The 18,858-nt window shown below is 42.4% G+C and overlaps 2 protein-coding genes across 7 annotated transcripts in view; both read left to right on the forward strand.

Annotated features, from left to right (window-relative positions):
* LOC122783037 (AT-rich interactive domain-containing protein 1B-like) overlaps positions 1-3,211 on the forward strand; it is a 50,221-nt gene extending 47,010 nt beyond the window's left edge. For 2 of the 4 annotated variants that reach the window (XM_044047674.1, XM_044047676.1), the window contains 3 exons: positions 154-886; positions 988-1,118; positions 1,225-3,211. In XM_044047674.1, the coding sequence (XP_043903609.1) occupies positions 154-886; positions 988-1,118; positions 1,225-3,087 (2,727 nt within the window). In that variant the 3' untranslated portion in view covers positions 3,088-3,211. The remainder of the gene's footprint in view (positions 1-153; positions 887-987; positions 1,119-1,224) is intronic. The other 2 variants (XM_044047675.1, XM_044047677.1) reach the window with 1 other exon arrangement.
* Positions 3,212-10,221: 7,010 nt separating this feature from the next.
* Positions 10,222-18,858, forward strand: part of zdhhc14 (zinc finger DHHC-type palmitoyltransferase 14) — a 34,483-nt gene continuing 25,846 nt past the window's right edge. For 2 of the 3 annotated variants that reach the window (XM_044047725.1, XM_044047726.1), the window contains exons 1-2: positions 10,223-10,780; positions 12,000-12,292. In XM_044047725.1, coding sequence (XP_043903660.1) covers positions 12,051-12,292 — 242 coding nt within the window. In that variant the 5' untranslated portion in view covers positions 10,223-10,780; positions 12,000-12,050. Of the gene's footprint in view, positions 10,781-11,999; positions 12,293-18,858 lie in introns of all 3 variants that reach the window. The other variant, XM_044047727.1, reaches the window with a different exon arrangement.

Genomic DNA, 18,858 nt, shown 5'->3' on the forward strand with positions numbered 1-18,858 from the left:
ATAACAACAATTAATGTTTGCAGGAAAAACCATATAGATTAAATATAATCCCCGATTTTAAATCCCTGTGTTTGCTCCACACTTTTAAACATGAATCAAAATGTTCTGTGATGTGAAAACTACTCACAACAACACAAACTCCTCACACTTCAGCAGGGCTACAAGCGGCCCATGGAGGGCATGTACGGCCCCCCGCCCAAGAGGCACGAGAGCGACATGTACGCCATGCAGTACGCCAACCAGCAGCCAGACATGTACAACCACTACACCGGTGGCTACTCGGGCCCCGAACACAGACCCCTGCAGGGACATTTTCCCTACCCTTACCCCCGCGACCGCATGGGCCATTCTGGACAGAGCCAGCACAGTATGATGGGTGGGGGCCCCACAGTGAACCACACCACTGACGGGCCCAACATGTGGCCGTCCAGGACAGACCTGGGCTACCCCTACCCCAACCGACAGGGGCCGCCGTCTCAGATGACACCGTACGGCTCGATCGGCAGAGACGACATGGACGTGCGGCAGGAGCCGTGGCCCCGTCAGTCGCCCTATATGTCGTCGTCGGGTGGGATGCCTCCTCTGTCGTCACGCCAGCCGTCATCTTACTCCAACTCCCCGTCCATGGGCAATCACCTGCCCAGGGCCCCCAGCCCGGGAGCTTTCCAGCGATCTCTGGACTCTCGGATGTCACCCGGCAAAGTGCCGTTCATGTCCGCCATGAAGATGCCTAAGCCTGGGATGGCGATGATGCCCTCGCAGGGCAGCGGACCCCTGGGCCAGTTTCCTCCCAACCTGAGGAGGGATCTCAACTACCCACAAGGATCAATCGAGGCCACCATGCCCATGCTGAAGCCTCGGCGCAGGCTAACCTCCAAAGACACTGGTGAGTTCCAGCATACGGTAAAAGTTAGAAAAGGAATTCCAGTGTTCAGTGTTCCTTTCATCAGTTTGGACATGTCTGATCTTCTTTTTTTTTAATCCCAGGAACGCCTGAGGCGTGGCGCGTCATGATGTCTCTGAAGTCGGGTCTGCTGGCAGAAAGCACGTGGGCTCTAGACACCATCAACATCCTGCTGTATGACGACAACACCGTGGCCTCCTTTAACCTCTCACAGGTAAAGAAAACAGTGCTATGAGAGACATGAACCATTTTTACTGGACCTGTTTACATTTGTGAAGACAAAATCTAAAATGTGATCTTTTCTCTCTCTGTCTGACCAGTTACCTGGATTCCTCGAGCTTATCGTGGAATACTTCCGCCGCTGCCTCATTGAGATCTTTGGCATCCTGGAGGAGTTTGAGGTGGGGACTGTAGCTCATAAAAGCTTTCTGGATTCTGCTTCTAACCACGCAGGAGAAGAAGAAGAAGAAGAAGAAGAAAAAGAAGAAGAGCAAATCTCAGACCAAGAAAAAGACTCTGCTGTTAAACCTGAATCAGAGTTAGCCCCAGCTGAAGAGACGCAAGTGCAGCGGGTCGAAGTGGTGACGGATGAAGCTCCGCCTACTGCTGCAGAGACGGCTGTGGTGAACGGTGACATGGAGGAGGAGGAGGTGGAGGAGGTGAATGTCAAGAAGGAGGACAAGAACAAAGAAGAAGAGGAGAAAGACAAGAAAGAAGAAGAGAGTGAAAAGGGGGCAGAGAGTAAAACTGAATCTCTGGATCAGCCTGTCACAGACCTGGAACCTAAACCTAAACAGGCCAGCAAGTACGATAAGCTCCCGATCAAGATCGTCCACAAAGAGGACCTGGTTGAAGACATGACAAAGCACTTAGGTTACATCACTGAGTTCACGAGTGGGCTGCTGCACTGGCAGGCTGGCGGAGGCGACTCCACTGCGCACATTCAGACACATTTTGAACCCCGGCTGGCGGCGCCCGCGAGCACGGACGAGAAGATGAGAAAAGAGAGCAAGCAGGAGAACACGGCGCAGGACGGAGACAAGCAACCACGGAAACATATCACCGCGACCATCGATGATGTCCTGTGTGCTCGGGTTGACGCCCTCTCATACACCCACCCTGCACGCTCCCTGCCGTCCTACCCCTTCAGGGTGCACGCCGATGGGGAGCCGGACTACATCACGCTGCTGGAGGACGAGCCGCGCTGCCTGGACGAAGCGCCGCTCTCCACGACGTCCAGCTGGCAGGACTCGCTGTCCAAGCGCTGCCTCTGCATCTCCAACATCGTCAGGAGCCTGTCCTTCATCCCGGGCAACGACTCGGACATGTCGCGCCACCCCGCCCTGGTCCTCCTGCTGGGCAGGCTGCTCCTGCTGCACCACCAGCACCCAGAGAGGAACCGGTCACAGCCGAGCTACCAGCGGGACGAGCAGCAGGAGCGCGGGCTGTCGAGTAACAAGGAGGAGTGGTGGTGGGAGTGTCTGAGTCTGCTCAGGGAGAACGCCATGGTCACGCTGGCCAACATATCCGGGCAGCTGGACCTCTCCACTTACTCGGACACTATCTGCCTCCCGGTCCTGGATGGACTACTCCACTGGATGGTGTGTCCCTCCGCTGAAGCCCAGGACCCCTTCCCGTCGGCGGCACCTCACTCGCAGCTCACTCCTCAAAGGATGGTGCTGGAATGCCTCTGCAAGCTCAGCATCCAGGACGGAAACGTGGACCTCCTGCTGGCCACGCCACCGTTCAGCCGCCAGGAAAAACTGTTTACAGTCTTGGTCCGCTATGTGAGTCAGAGGAGCACCCAGGTGTACCGGGAGATGGCAGTGGCCGTCCTCTCTCACCTGGCGCAGGGCGATCCCACGGCAGCGCGCGCCATAGCCATGCAGAAGGGCAGCGTGGGTAATTTGGTAGGCTTCTTGGAGGATGGCGTGAGCATGGCACAGTACCAGCAGAACCCTCACAGCTTGCTGCACATGGGGCATCCGCCCATGGACCCGCCGAGCATTAACATGATGTGCAGAGCAGCCAAAGGCCTGTTGGCTATGGCTAAAGTGGGCGAGAACAAGAGGGAGTTTGTGTTGTATGAGAGCAGATTATTAGACATCTCCATCTCGTCGGTGCTCAGCGCGGGAGTGGCGGCCATTATTTGCCAAGTTCTCTTTCACTTGGGGAAGTTATGACAGGAGGAGAGGCGGGACATGCGCGGCAGACGCTGACGTGGACACGATATTCCCGTGGTTTGCTATTTTTTATTTATCAAAATGACAGAAAATGTTTGTTATGTTTTGAGTTGGATTGAGTTTTTTTTTTTCCACATAAACAAAAATATATATATATGTATAGCTTTCAGAGCCCTGTCACTAAACTGGGCTTAAAAGGTCATTTTAATACAAATATTTAATACCTGCCGGTGTTGGATTGCTACGTACGATGTTTTAATTTTCGCGGTTTGTGTTTGTTTTTGTTTACGTTGTCAGCCAAAGCTGCCGCCAGACTCTGGTGCTGAATTACATGGTTCCTTTTGAGTCGATGAGTCATTGAGATGTTTTTCAGTTTTATAAACGCTAATATACTCATCAACATTTTGTTAAACGAGAGTATTTATTTAATATGTGACACTGTACAGTAGTTTGAACTTTTTTGCCAACAGATGTGGGGGGGGGGCGGGGCGGAGTGGGGGCGGTGCGGGGCGGGGAAACACTGACTTTTTAAAACTTAAATGTATACGTCTCCGTCGCTGGAAGATAAATTGTGCAATATAGGACTAGAGCAAGTTGTCCAATGTTTGAGAACATGGGGGGAAAAAAAATCTTTTAAAGACACCTGCAGTGTGTGCTTTAGGCCACGAGGAGGCGGCGTTGCACCAGCCAATCAGCAGAAGAGCGGATCATCTGTCAGAAGAAGTGTCTAATTTATCAATCATAGCCTCAACATGTTCCACAGATGAACTTTGTGTTCCCCTAAAGCACTCGTGTCATGTCTGTATTTTTACATCACTGTATATAAACCGTTGTACAATGGACGCACACATGATCCTCTCAGTCTCTGTCGAGCATAGCAAGAGATGGGACTTTCTGATTATTATTATAATAATAAATGCTTTTATTGTTGGTAAAATTTGTTATTGTTATTATACATATTTTGTTAATGGGGTCAAATATTTGAACATGAGCAGATGTAACTGATGTTTCAATGTAAAAAAAAACAAAAAAAAAATCAACAAATCCTGTATGCATTGTATTATAGCTGAGAAAACAATCGCTTTGGTAATCAGACGTGGACGTGCCAGGGTGAGAGGATATCTAACGAGAGGTCACATGAGACACACATTTCTGTTTGTTACTGTCCTCCATTTTATGTCAGTGGGCATATTTCTTTGAATCGAGATCATGCTCTAAAAGAAAAAGATTCTTCAAAAATGTCCTGAACGTTCATTGTAAAAAAAAAAGAAAAGAAAATCTGCCTCTTTTTTTCAAATGACTCAATGTCCCTCTCTCTCTCTCTCTTTTATTCACTATACACATTTATACTCTGTGCTGCACATGTCACGAATAAACGTACGATGAACATCTTTAATCCACCCGGAGACGTTGCATTATGTCCAGACAATCTTACGCCAATAAAACCAGCATCAGCTGCTCACACGTGGACTGTTATTGATGTCTGAGCGCAGTCACGGCGACACGGTCCTTAAAAGTTAAATCCCTAAATGCAGAAGCGACCAACTGCCTGACGTAGCTCCTCTGGCGTGGAGCTCCAGAGTCGCAGAGCTCTTATTTCCAAAGCTCTGTCCCCCCTCGTGGAAAAGAAGATAAATGGGAGAAAAGATTGCTGATATACTGTGGAGCTTTCATGTCATTTAAGAAACTTGAGATGAAACCTGTTGACCCAAGTTAAAAGCTTCACATTGTTAACCCTTAGTACACAACTCCTTATATGGACATCCTAAGGGTGTTTGTGTTTATAGGTCACATATATTAAGGCTTTAAAAACTGTTTTATTTTGTGTTGTTGAGTTTTTCTAAAGTAGCAATAATTAAGTCACAAGATAGAGCGTTTTTTTTTTGTTTTTTTTTAACTTTGAACTGTGACGTATTATTGATATTTTTTTGTCAACAGATTGCTTAGGTTGTGCTGGAAAAAAGGATAAAACACTCTCTGTATTCTTATAGCCTCTGTATATACTGTGTGTGTTTAAACATAGTAATGGTAAAAAGCAGCCAAAATGCTCTGTTTATTGGTCACATGATACACACGTACATGTGGTGGGTGATGTTTTTTTCCTGCGTGATATTTGTCGATGTCTTTTCCTCCTCACGCCTCGTTGCTGCACACCGTCCTTCATCACATGGGGGTGAACGGACGTCTCAAGGAACATCTGAAAAAGTGTGAGTTTAAATCTCATCAGTGTACTTGTAACGATTGTTAATAGCTCGTCTGTGCTCCCTCTTGACATGGTCACACACTGATATCTGCTGTTCGAGCCAAGGACCGATTAACTCCACATGGCTACAGGTGTCGTGGAGGAGAAATGCCGACAGGTGAGGAATGGCAACAACAACAAAAAGGCACACAAATAAGATGAGTTCACAGATCACACTTGTTTTCTCTTGCCCTAACGGTCAGGTCACATACTCTTACATCATGACATGTTTCCACTCTCATTACTTCATGTAATCTTCAGTTGAGGCCCATGATTAGAGACTGAGACATAAGCTGTCGTGTATCATGATTAGACCACGGCTCAACAACCGAGCCGTGGCCAAACATGTTTGTCAGCAAACTTGATTGGAAAGTTTTAGTGTCAAACGTACTTGGACGACCGAGAGCCACATTGGTGATGTTGGTAATAATATTGGTTACATTATCAAAGCATCAATGTAGCAAATCAAAGTTACAGGCTTAACACAAAATGTGCTGCATTCAAGGAACGTCACAAGACATCACAATCACAACACTTCACAAATCCCATGATTTATCTGACTCGTCTGAATCTGGTCACAGGGTCACAACACTGTTTTAATTTACATTATTTTATACATACAGTATATTCAAATTTCAAAATAAAATACTTACATTGCACAGGTTTGCATTCAGACTAAAATGTGACTTTATTTAGAAGTTGCACCTTTACGCTGCAGATGGTGTCAACGTTTTCATTTGTTTCATGCTTGTTTCCCCAGTGTCACACTCACTCCAGCCACTAGATGTCAGCAGTAGTCAGTGTTAAAATGTGATGATGATGTTCTACATCACTCTCCACTGGCTGGATTTATTGTGTCTGAGCCTTTGAAACTTTTAAATCTGCATTTCCGTTTGAAGCCACCAGAGAGGAATGATGGAAGGGAGCGCACTTCTGTCTTTAAAGTGCGAGACAAAGGAAGTTAGTGTGTTGTATTTTCCTTTGCACTCAAAGTGATATAAAGAGTCGTGGTGGAGACCCATTAGAGATTAAACTTAATGGACTCTTCCAAACAACGGGTTTAAAAGTGTTGCTCTAACGGTTTGTTTTTCTTCTCTCGTTCTTTTTTTAAATTGAGTTCCTATGAATAGGTTTTCTGGAAGGATCGTGTGGTTCTGCAGTCAACATTATGACCATTATTTTCTGTTTGGTCCTTAAAATGTCAGAAAACGTGGATCAGTGTTTACTAAACCTGGAAATGAGGATGTTCTCGAATGACGAATTACGTTTTAATGATTCCTTTGTTACACGGAGCAAAGAAACTACAAAATGATCACCTTTTTGAGTCGCTGAAAAATCAGAAAACTTGTTTTAATGTTATTGAAGAAAACACCCAGACTGATTACTAGCAAATGTGCAGATACTTGGGAACCAATTCATTGCACAAAACATCACAACAGCCTGCTGGAATGTGTTTTCTTGTCTCTAACACCATGTCCTCTGGACGTTTCCATGACCGATCAAACTGAATTTATGGACACACGTCACAACATCTTGTTCCATTTTCCCGCACCCTTAAAATCCCATGACTAGATTATATTTAGCTGTCAACAACTGCCACATTTAAGTCCTGCTGGTTGTTCTACAAAATGACTCTCACTTAACAATTATTCTTTATTCTCAGTCTACTGTTTATAGCGTTTGAATTGCCTGTAACCCATTTCACTATCAGACGTTACACTGTGGATCAGTCTGAGTTCATCTCCGTTTTAATTAGCTTGTTGATTAAAGAGTCGTCGGCTTGTTCTTCCTAGAATTCCTTTTTCCTACTAAATTGTAATCTGATGACTCTCTATCTGACTGCTAATGCCCTGTGGGAAGCGTGGGCATGATATTGAGTCTTATTTTAAGCTACCATTAATAATAACAATTCTGGGGGTGACAACAGCAGCATCACAGGATGTGTTTGCACGGCGGCTTCATCTGTCATTCATCATCTGGAGGGATTAACCCTTAGAACACAGAGCTATATTTAAACGTACAGTTTATGCAGAGGCTATAAGAATGTGCAATATAGAGTGTCTTATATCCTTCTTTTTTTTCAGCACAACCTAGACAATCTGATGATGACAATTATCTTTCATTTTTACTAACTATATAAACACTCCTGTACTCAACATGTTTAAAATCAGATTGAATTTGTGAAATTTGTGAAACACGTCACAGTTCAAAGTTCACTTGGCTCTAATTTTGTGACTTCTGCACAAACCAAAATGATTCACTTTTAATTATTTCTTTGATCTGTGGAGCAAAGAAATGAAGAAAATATTCACGTTTGAGGAGCTAAAACGATCAGAAATCTTGTTTTAATAATGGAAAAAGCTTCAAACCGACGAATAGATTATCAAAATAGTTTAGTAATCTATTAATCATTAGTCATTGTTTCAGCTCTATCAACAGCACACAGAGGAATAAAACCCTGCATTTTTAAAGCCTGAATATGTGACCTATAAACACACATCCACAGGATGTCCTAATAAGGAGTTGTGTATTATTCCCATGGCAATTTACCATGGGTGCACCTGCGGCACAGGTCTGTGTTAATTACAACAGGCAAGAAAAGTAATTTGACTGTTTGAGTTCACGTGTGTGTGTGCACCTGCTCACCTTCTACACAGAAACTTGGACCTGTGTACCCCCGGAGTGTTTTCTGTCATTTAAAGTTTGACGGGGGAAAATGAGTTGCAATCCTTTTTCTTTTTTTTTTTTTTTTTTTTTTTTTTTTGTGTCGGCGGTGGAGGATGTGTTTCACGTAGGCAGCCAATCGCAGGAGAAAACCTCCCACACTGCTGTGCCTCTGAGAAGCTGAATCATCGCGCTCTGACAGGATGGATGAGGCGGCAGAGAGAACGCCGGGCTCTTCATTGGCTGCTGCAGGTCTGGGTTTCCCAGTTCCTGCTGCCTCTCACTCTGCTCATGGAGGCAGATGATGAATGAGCAGTGGGTACAAAAACAAACCAAAAGAGACAATGCTGACCTTTGTGTGTGTGCTTCCTGTGCTTTTATGTTTCATAATTAATCCCACTTTGTTCTTTGGTTCCACTTTTGCGCATGCAAAACCTATCCTACCCAATCTGAAACTGAGCGTAGACATTCAAGTGTTATTTATTGTTTGAATAAACAATGTAATAGGATATGGGTGGGTTTAAACAAAAAGTGCTATCTTCTAAGTTGTGAAGTAAAAGCTGAAATGTTCATTGTTTGATGTCAAACCCAAATGTTAGGAAAATAAAGGAATTGGCACTGTAAACATCGTCACACTAGCGCTAGAGTTAAGGAATTAGACTTACAAATCATTAGCAGCCTTTAAAAAAACACATTCACGGCTTTCCAAATGGATTAACTGATGCCACTTGATAGTTTTGCATGGCCCAGCAGTGGCAGCCAATTCCGCTCCCAGACAGTTTGCAGATGTATGACACAAGCTGACCTGAGAACAGTGCAAACACTAGAGTACACTAGATCAGCATGTGTGTGTGTTAGTATCAGACATGTCGTACAGTTCCAGTACACTTTGAATTCTCACATTCAGAGAACAAACGCACAACAAAGGCAGAACGTTCACAAGATGAAATGTCGTGAGAAAGAAAAAGGTATTTTCTCAGTTGTGTTTTTGCCGGAACAATTAAGTCCTCTCACATTACATGAAATGCAGCCAGACGTCTAAATAAAAGGGGGGGAGACAATTTGCATGGCTGTGGGAGTGAAGGAGCTTTGTGTGTGTGTGTGTGTGTGTGTAGGTGTTAAAGAGGAGGACAGATGACAACAGTAGGCTGATGATGCAATCATCTGTGCTCCACTCATCAAGCTGAATGGGAAATTGCATCACTGCAGACGTGGTCTTGGCATCACTCTGTTGTGTTGGAAGAAACGGTTCACACGACTAAACTACTTACTGATTTCTGACCGTTTTCTCAGGGTCAGTCTTTCTGAAGTTCCCTGGTGGCTGTAAAATACATTCACACCACATTTTAATCTCCTAATTTCCAACTACTGTATTAAGACAGATTAATCTTTGCATTTTTCTTGAGTAAAAAAAAGGTTAAGTTAAAGGCTATTTAAAGGTTCCAGCTGTGTATAATAGATATATAATAGATAATATATAGAAAACTGCACTTTAAGTAGATTAAATAGACTCTATTGTCTTTTACATTTATATTTCATGTATTGCTATATTTTAATTCCATATAATACATACATATGATGGTTATTGGTGCACCTGTGAGTATTTAGGGTGCCGGACTAGAGCTGAAACATTTACTCAATTAATCGATTTCTGATTGATTGTTTTAGCTTCTTAAATATGAACATTTCCTGGGTTTGTTTTTGCTCCATATAACAAAGAAATCATTAAAAACTGACAGTCAAGAACATTATCATTTCCAGGTTTGACAAACACAGATCAACGTTTTTCAGCATTTTCTGACATTTTATGGACCAAACGATTACTCGATTAATTACTCGATCGAGAAAATAATCTACAGATTAATCGAATATGAATATAATTGTTAGTTGCAGCTCTATGGTTTTGTAATAAGTGTGCTAGAGGCATATATTCGTCTGTATGATTTAGTAAAATTGCATATTAAAATGCATATTTCTGCCTCTGCTTTTCCATTTTATTGTGCAAAATAAAAAAATACGCGCATTCATAGTGATATATACCGTGCATCGCTATTCATGATGATATTGCGATGAGGTGAAATTTCGATATATCGTGCAGCCCTGATACTCGGTTATTATTTTATATGACTATTAATGGAAAAGCCTCCTCAGACAGTAGTGACTTCAGCCACGGGTGGGGAGGAGGAGGAGGAGGAGGAGGAGGAGGAGTCTCCGCTCTCCGTCTCCTCTGTGTTGATGTTTGTTGTTTGTGAGGGAGGCAGTGGAGAGAACGAGGGGGCGGTGTGAGGGTCTTCTCTTGGCCTGCCCGTCTGTACGCCTTTTGAGGGTAAAACGCCGCAACTTTTTCCTCCACGAACGCGGCGGATCGGTGCAACGTTTCCTGAAGATTTGTCCGCCGAATGCTGTCGTGAGATACGTGGACGTGGGGCTGCGAGGTTGTGTTGTGCGCCAACGCTCGTGCTGTGCGTGTTTTATTCGTTCTCTGGAGCAGCGGCCAGTCAGTCAGGATGCTGCTGCTGCTGCTGCTGGAGCTCGCCTGAGAAGGAGCGAGCGCCCCGCCGTGTCTGTGTGTGTGTGTGAGAGAGAGAGAGAGCGAGAGGGAGCCTTCTCTCTTTTCCTACACCAACTTCTTCTTCTTGGGAGCAAATTCAGACGGCAGATTTTGTCCACTTTCAACTTTTAACCATGGTGTTCTTCACTCTGTCCTTGGCTCGCAACAAACCTGGGTAACGAAAGGAGTAAGCTACGTGACAACACCCCGACACGACGACCAGCGAATTTCCCTCGGTAAGACGGCGCTTCACGGGTCGCCTGAGCGGGCAGAGCAGACTCATACAGCCGGGATGTGAAGCCTCGGCGTGTGCGCTGTTATTATTAACGTGTCTCTCAGCAGCACAGTCAAGCTTATTGTAAAAGCTTAAAACACCACAGATAAGTCATACACGGGGGGTATGTGTGGATAAAGTGAGCGGTAAGCATGCTAGCCTTAAACACACAACTTGACCAACGTGCTAATACTGATAGTAATAATATACCCATCAACTTAAAAAAAAACTTGCTAGCTGTATTAGCCGTAGCGTCATTAAATATGAGGTTAAATGCTAGGCTGCTAGCTCACAAAGACGCTGAGGTATGTGTGAGCAGTTAGTGAAGTTATTTGCCAAGTTAGCTAACCTTAGGTTAGCCTAACCTGCTGTACTGCCTTCATCTGTGGTGTTACAGAAACTCACTCCAGGCTAAAAAAAACACACACACACACACAAAAATGCCTTCAGAGAACTTCACAAATGCTAACAGGAAGCGAGTGTTTAACTTAAAAAAAAGAAGTTTTTCTCTCAGCTACAGACTGTCACCTGAAAACCTCTTCACCTCGACTTCTCTCAAACCTTGAAAAAGAAAATATCCTTCACATCGAGTCTAGTCCAGCCAGTGCCAGATTTCACTATCATACACAGTTATCAACAAATAACATCCCACAACAAACCTATTGTATATAGTGTAGTGTTTCTTATACTTTCTTTATGTCAACTCTCATTTCAAAGCTGACAAAAACTGACTTTTTTATTGTCATCAGTATAAATATTATTTTGAATAGATAAATAAACATTTCCAAGAGAAGCATGTTTTGATAAGGAAGTCAGCCATATGTATATGTGGTGTATACACATACAGATCTTAAGTAAAAGAGTTATGTAAAATGTAAATGTAAATGCAAAGGAACGTGGCACAACTGGAACGCGAAGAGACAGCAATAGTAATTAATTAATATAAGAAGCATTAATGTATCAATTTATTAAAGGCCCTGCAGCCAGCAAGGACTACTGCCTTTATTAGATTTTCAATTTTGTGCTCGACTGAAGGAAGGATCAGGACCCATTGTAGAAAAGTCTTGAGTTGTCTGTCTTTGTTCTGACAGAGGGCACTTTATACTGAAGTTGATGGTAAGACCTGAGTCTGTGACTGCCTTGAACAACTGCAGAACTGAATCAGTTTCTTTTCTTCACAGAGGCGCATCTGCCTGGGATTTTTCAGCTGTGGGGAATTTAATCCACGATAGATGCATCTCGGGGTGTCAGAGTCCATGAGAGAGTGCGAGTACAGCCAGATCAGCACTCGCAGCTCCACACCGATGGAGACCCCTTACAAGAAAAAGACTCAGAAGAAGAGGAAGTGGGAGTCCTTCCCAGGTCGGAATAAATTTTACTGTGATGGAAGGATTATGATGGCGAAGCAGACGGGGGTTTTCTACCTCACCCTCGTCCTCATTCTAGTGACCTGTGGACTGTTCTTTGCTTTTGAGTAAGTACGGCTCTAATTAATACGCTTCAACAACAACATCAAAACTGCTAACTGCTTCTAATGTTGTGTCTAATCTGTGTATTTGTTGACTTCCCATGTGCTGTTCACTTTGGTGCAATTATACTGTGGAGAAAAGTTTTGGTATTTTGGTTTATAAGTATATAAGCTTGTCCCTGATATCACACTGGGGTGGGTGTATTTATGCTGATCTCCTCAGGGCTCAGGAACATGTCTGTTGAAACTGGATGGTGATTTGACATGGGCATCTCTGTGTTCAGGAAGTATAAAAACATTTTTTTTAAAGAGGTGGTTTGTTTCGCAGCAGCCATTGTTGATGGAAACTGCACTCAAAAAGGTGTGGTCATTTATGCCCTTACATGATGTCATGAGCTTGGAAAAAAGGTGTTGGTGTTGTATTCTGTGCTTGCTGAGATGTCCTTGATTTCAGTACGTGGAAACTAAGCACTGGAGTTTACTATAGTGCAATATGACTTACCCCATTAGTACTGAGTAATCGCCATGACTTATATCATCTTAGAAACTCAATCTATATCAGATAAGAATTCTGAATCGTCATAAAATTTGTTGCTCACTTGGACAGTCTTATCAGGGTAAAGTGCTTCACAGCCAAATAGCCTAACAGGCCAAATTTGCAGTAGTTAATGGCTGCTGTTCTGCATCTGCACTGGAAAGATAATCCATGCTTAATGACACACACTCACAGGCAACACAAGGTGCACTTGTACAGTGAGATGGAATCCAATACAACTGGTCTGTCATGCCATCTACTTTTATAAAGTTGTTTTTTTTTTTTAAATCTTTGTTGACATTGTCAGTAAGTGATAATTCTGCATTCTGTTTATTAAGCCACTTTCAGGCGCAAACTTCGGGTAATTACGCCCAGACATTCTCCCGAGGTTGACTGCAGCGGAATGATGCCTGGATAAAATGTGTTTACAAAAGCAGGAGGACCTCTGGTGGATCCAAGGGAGGGGGTGACACCTGACTTGAACCCACTGAATCCACACTCGCTGTGGATTCTCTAGAATTTCTACCGCTGCCTTCTCACATGGGCTCACTCAGACGTTAACTTGAGACTATGCTCAAGACCTGTCTGCAGACATTTACATTACTCATATAGCATCTCCAGACAATCTCAAGAGCTTCACAGTTCAGTGCTTGTCTGAATTAAGCGGCTTTATTTTGGTCGTATTTAGTGGGGGCGGTGACGTTGTAATGTCCTGCTCTGTCTCGTAATGTAAATGGAAGGACAAACTATGTTTAAAGAGTGTTCTGTTACAGTATAATTCAGTACAACACCAACTAATATGTCCAAAATTAAAATGAATGCCAAGTTGTTACAGGAACGACTCAATAAAATTGTGAGGGATTATATTTGTGGACCAAGCATTAATAAAATAATTGGTAAATAAGTGGTAGAACAATCAAACATGACAACTTGTCATTTTGGAGGATGCCAGATGCTTGCTTATCATATACTCAGACAGAGATCTTCATTTCCTACACTGTGACCAATCAGTGGAGCTGGGCCCAGTGCGCTGTCCTATGTTTGCTGTAACTATGGGGCAGATTTTTTCAAGAACCACAAAGGAACATTTCTGGCACCGTCCACCCTGCCCAGCTGTCCCTGCCCCCAAGGACAGAGTCCTCTTGACTTTCCTCTCTCAATTTTCCTCCTCCCATCTCTTGAAAGGAGACATTATTCAGACAGGGGGAATAGGACTTGCATATTTGCCTTTCTTGTTATTATTATTATAATTATTAATAATATTATTATTAATAATTGTAATGCATGCATAGTGCAGGACAGTTTTGCGCTTGTGTCTTTTGATTAGCCTCTGTGCCCTGTTGTGGTTGTTAAATTAGGCTGTGGCACGATCACACCTGGTCTGTGGGGTCCAGAAAGATCCAGCAGATGGTGAGTGTTAAGAGACGGAGACACGCACAAAACATTTAGCAAAGATGTTGCTACATCGCCGTGTTTCCTTTTGCTTGTTTTTGTCTCTGTCTAAGGGGTGCTCAGCCATGCACAATAAACCCTGTTAGTGACTGGCAGACTTTGGTCTGTTTATTATTCTGTTGCTGGCTCCCTCCAGACATTCATGTGTGCTGCTGTTGCACATGTTGCCTTCTCCCCCTTATGCCTCATAAAGGATCACTTGGGCAGATGTTTGAAGTGGTGTTCTATTACACTGTTTTGTGTAAAGTCATATTTAATCTCAGTAATATCACTTTTTGTGAGAACCGTACTGCGTCTTTAAAGGGGGAATAGTGGCTACATGACTGTTATTGTCATGTATTGAAGGACTATTGATTAAACAGCTACATTTGAAGCACTTTTCAATTGTTAACTGATTTGTTTTTGGCCAATTACTGTGTATGTAAAAGTGAAAGTCCAATCCTTGGAGCCCAGTAGAACCTCTAGGGATGAGGGGAATGGTGATTTGATTCAGCAAGAATATATATTGTAAATGTACAACACACAAAGCTGGTACAGCAATACATACATATTCCTGCAAGACTGGTGCCACCATTGCTTCAGTTGTTAGTGGCACGATTCATCTGATTTCCATACAACGGCACAGGAGCTATAAATGGTAGCTCTTACCTTGATAACGTGGATGTCTCACTCACGCTCTGCTTGTCGCCTGCAGCTCATTGTCTAACAGTTTGTTCTTGTAGTGTTATTTCTTGCTAAAATTGGACCACATTATTTCTTGTAAAACTGTTCTACAAAATGTTCATCTTGCAGTGAGGACCTTTAAAACAAAACAACAACAAAAAAAACCTCACTAAATCTCAAGTCAAGAGCCCACATCTAGTTAGATGCAACTAGAGCTGGTTGAGAGAGGTACAATTGTCTACTTTAGTACTGTAATATCAGTCACATTTTTTCCTGCTTGCTGGTTGTTTTTACAAAATTTGATCAAAGGTACAACATGACTGCGGATTTATTATGATTAAACTGCTTTTAATTAGAAACTGTATGACCTGCCTTTTGAAATTGAAGCACAGGTTTTCTAGTCAAGAAAAAAGACATAAGCCACTTTGGCTTGTGGTTAGCCCGGTAATCCTGTCACAAACGGTGTCAAATGGTTGTAGTTTGTGAACAAGAAAGACAGCAACATAGTATAACATAACATAGTTTTTACCAGAGCCTTTCAGTTTATTTTCGATTTCCACAGGGCATTATCAACCGAGCAGTGGAACATGCAACTGCATGCACACACCTTTTAAGTTAGACATACCATCCAGGTGTCTTGAATCCAAGAGGGACAGACCCGCCTGTAACTTTGTAGTGACAGTTACAGACAAGTTACTACATACTGTATAGGTACATCTGACATGGACTGCCTCCTGTCATTAACAAATCTCTTTTGAAAGACCTAATGTTAAATAAGGGAGTCAAGAAAGTGAAGAAAGTATTAATTGAGTTAACAGAATTCTTAGGAACGGGGCAGTTGGTTGCATTAAAGGAAATGGACTTATCTTTTATTATAAAGTGTGCCATAAATCAGTATTTTTGTTGTACTGTTCTACTGTTGTAATATAAAGCATCTCACGAACTGCTATCAGGTCTTATGACAAAATGATGTCCTGTTCTCTTATCTTCTTTTCCACCAACACGTAATCTTGGGAGCACACATTCTTTATATGTTGTAAGATGTTATGTCGTAATGGAACAATACAGTTTGAAGCTGATACGATCATGATTGTATGTATAAAGGTTTATTGACGTGGCCTCTAAAGTAAACTATTTAAGTGGACAAATAGACCAAGGTCAATGTCTTTTGAATAGAAAGAAAACCCCTTTACCTCCTTTAAAAAAAATGCAGTATTGTATTGTATGGCTGCTTCATGTAGAAAATACACAGGCAAAGCAGTGTTGTCCCTCCTTTTGTTAAAACAATATTAAGTGTATTAGTTACCTCTATTGTACTTCATTAGTTTAGCACAATAAGGAAAATATCATATGATCATTCTGAAACAGTCTTTGTCCCCATAGCTGAAGTAAAGTCCTTGTCTAATTTAGTGTCATTGACTCACATTTAATTGAATAGAGGAAGTTCTCACACATGAAGTCAACATAATGATAAAAAAGCCACTCTGATAAATGTACTACTTTTCAAGTGGGTAAAGAGGACAATCAACACCAGACTTGACTATTTAATAATGTAACATATCAACTGGCATGTTCAGGTTTTTAGCTTAGTGAAAGGTAGCATAAATATGGTCAGTGCCGTTTACTGCTACATTGAGACGGTTGCTGCTACATCTTCTGCCCTATTACACAGATGCATACAGTGGCTTGAACGTGTCCTTAAAATGGACCAGAACCCCAATACTGACGGCTATTAAGATAGACACTGGAGTGCAAGTTGGGCTGCATTTTTCTGTCCAAAACCCAATGGAACCCAATAGAATAGTGACCAAACCCATGAGGTGTCACAGATTTTTTTGTCCAAGCCCAGACGTGCATTCTATATATTTTATTGGTCATAGCTAGACTAAGGTCAAGTGTACTCGGACTGTCACACACGTAGTTGTAGCCTTTATATATGGTTACAGCAATTGACAAAAGTTTGCGTTACTTCCAGGAGGAGGCAACAACCAACCCCATGAACACATAGTCCAACAGTCATTTCTGGATACATGTCCAAACCTTGCCTGACCTGACAGATTATTTCTTATCCAGTAAGAGAGTTTGTGTTTTGTAAGAGGAATAAGCTACTTTCAATGCAAAACAGAACGTTTCTAGAGCTTACACACCGGGACCAGCTCCCTAGAACAAAGTCTATGTAATGCTTGATTTGAGGTGCAAGCAGACAAGTTATCATACATTTAGATGATAAGTCAGCCGTGCTAATACTCAGTGTTGACCTGGTCCTGTTTGTGTTGTCTTTTCTTCTCTCTGACTTGCCGCAAGCATTCCGTTGACACTCTGTCCTCTGTTTGTCACAGCTTTCCCGTGGTAGCACATCAACTCCCTTTGCCAGGGGTAATTGAGTGCATGACACATGCTGGTTTTTCGAGTCTGTTCACAAATTTGGTGGTGCCTCACGTCACATACTGTTTAAAAGCAGTCCTTTAAGGTTGTGGTGTGCATCAGGCAAAAATATAAACGTCTGCAGAAACATATTATGCCAAACACTTGTTTTCATGTAGCCTGATGAGTAATGAAACTACTGTATGTGTAAAACTGGTTCTAAATATGTCTGTATTTTCAAAGGTTTACAGACCTTTGGAGATCATAGCAAGTTGATTATCTTAAGGAAAATGTAAAGCTGCAGAAGAAAGTAAACCTCAGGTGACACTGGAAAACACAGTTCACAGTTTCATTGCTGCATCAAACTATGATCAAAGTTCCTCAAGCTTAACTCTTAAAGCTGAGAGTTTAAAAAGCTGGCCAGCACCATAACAGGATTAAGGCCTCATCCACACAGAAACAGATCATTCCCTATATGATCTTTTCTTTTTCGTTCTTACAAGGTTTTCAAGAGATGTCTTCATCCACATGAAAGACTATCCACTCTGATACCCATTTACCAAAAATAGTGTTTCTGTCCTCCCAAAACATGTGTATAGCCCCTTTTGTGGGAATTGTGATATTGCTAATCTGGAGTGGATTATTGTTGAAATTAACACACTTTTATGGGGGCAGATGAAATGGGAAACCTTTGAAGACATTACTGAGGCAGTGTTCAGTTGAAGTGATGTAACACTGTTCCACTGGGCCACAGAGGATGCTTCTTTAAAAGAACAAAACTACCAGATGAACCAGGGTGGCGGCACTGGCTGATTTTTTTTTCTAAACAACGACATGGTTGGTTGTGCTTTGATTTCAAGTATACGAGAAAAAAAAAAAAAATAGATCCTGCATTTATAAAGTCCTATCTCCTGTGGTTATTGGGATTGATATTGAGCTTGATTAGCAGTAAGATGCAGTACCTGCAAGATGCAATGGATGCCGCTCATACAGATGGAGATATTAGATGATACCCATACTAAACACTGATTGGCCTTTGTTGTTCTTTTTGCATATCCTGTCTGAAAGCCACAGTGTTTCCTGCTCAGAGTGGAAGTTAATGTTTTAAATGGGCTTGGTTTAGGGAGGGAAGTTGATACTGTGTATGGATTAACTGTTTTCTATTTGGCCTACATTTTTACAAAAACAGTATTTATTTATTTTTAACCAACATTTAAATTGGCTTGCATTGGGCTGCATCAGCAGAGTGCATCATGTTGCTGCTTACTGCTTCTTGAATAGTACAGTCATTGCTTACTCTATATTAAGTTACTCTACAGTGATGCTAATATCACCATAAATCATGATATTGGTTGCCTTAAGGTATTAGCTATCAAACCTTTTATTACACTGACTTCAGCAGTCAGTAATTCGTGGATTGTCAACAGTCAAGCTGTAAGCCTCTATAAATGGGGATCAATAGAGCGTAACAGTGATGGCCCACATTTAGAATGACTTTGTTTCTACAAGTAAATTACAAAGCCTGAAATGCTCACACACCAAAAGTCAAAAATACAGT

Source organism: Solea senegalensis, linkage group LG16 (genome assembly GCF_019176455.1).
Source record: "Solea senegalensis isolate Sse05_10M linkage group LG16, IFAPA_SoseM_1, whole genome shotgun sequence".
NCBI classification, from domain to species: Eukaryota; Metazoa; Chordata; class Actinopteri; order Pleuronectiformes; family Soleidae; genus Solea; species Solea senegalensis.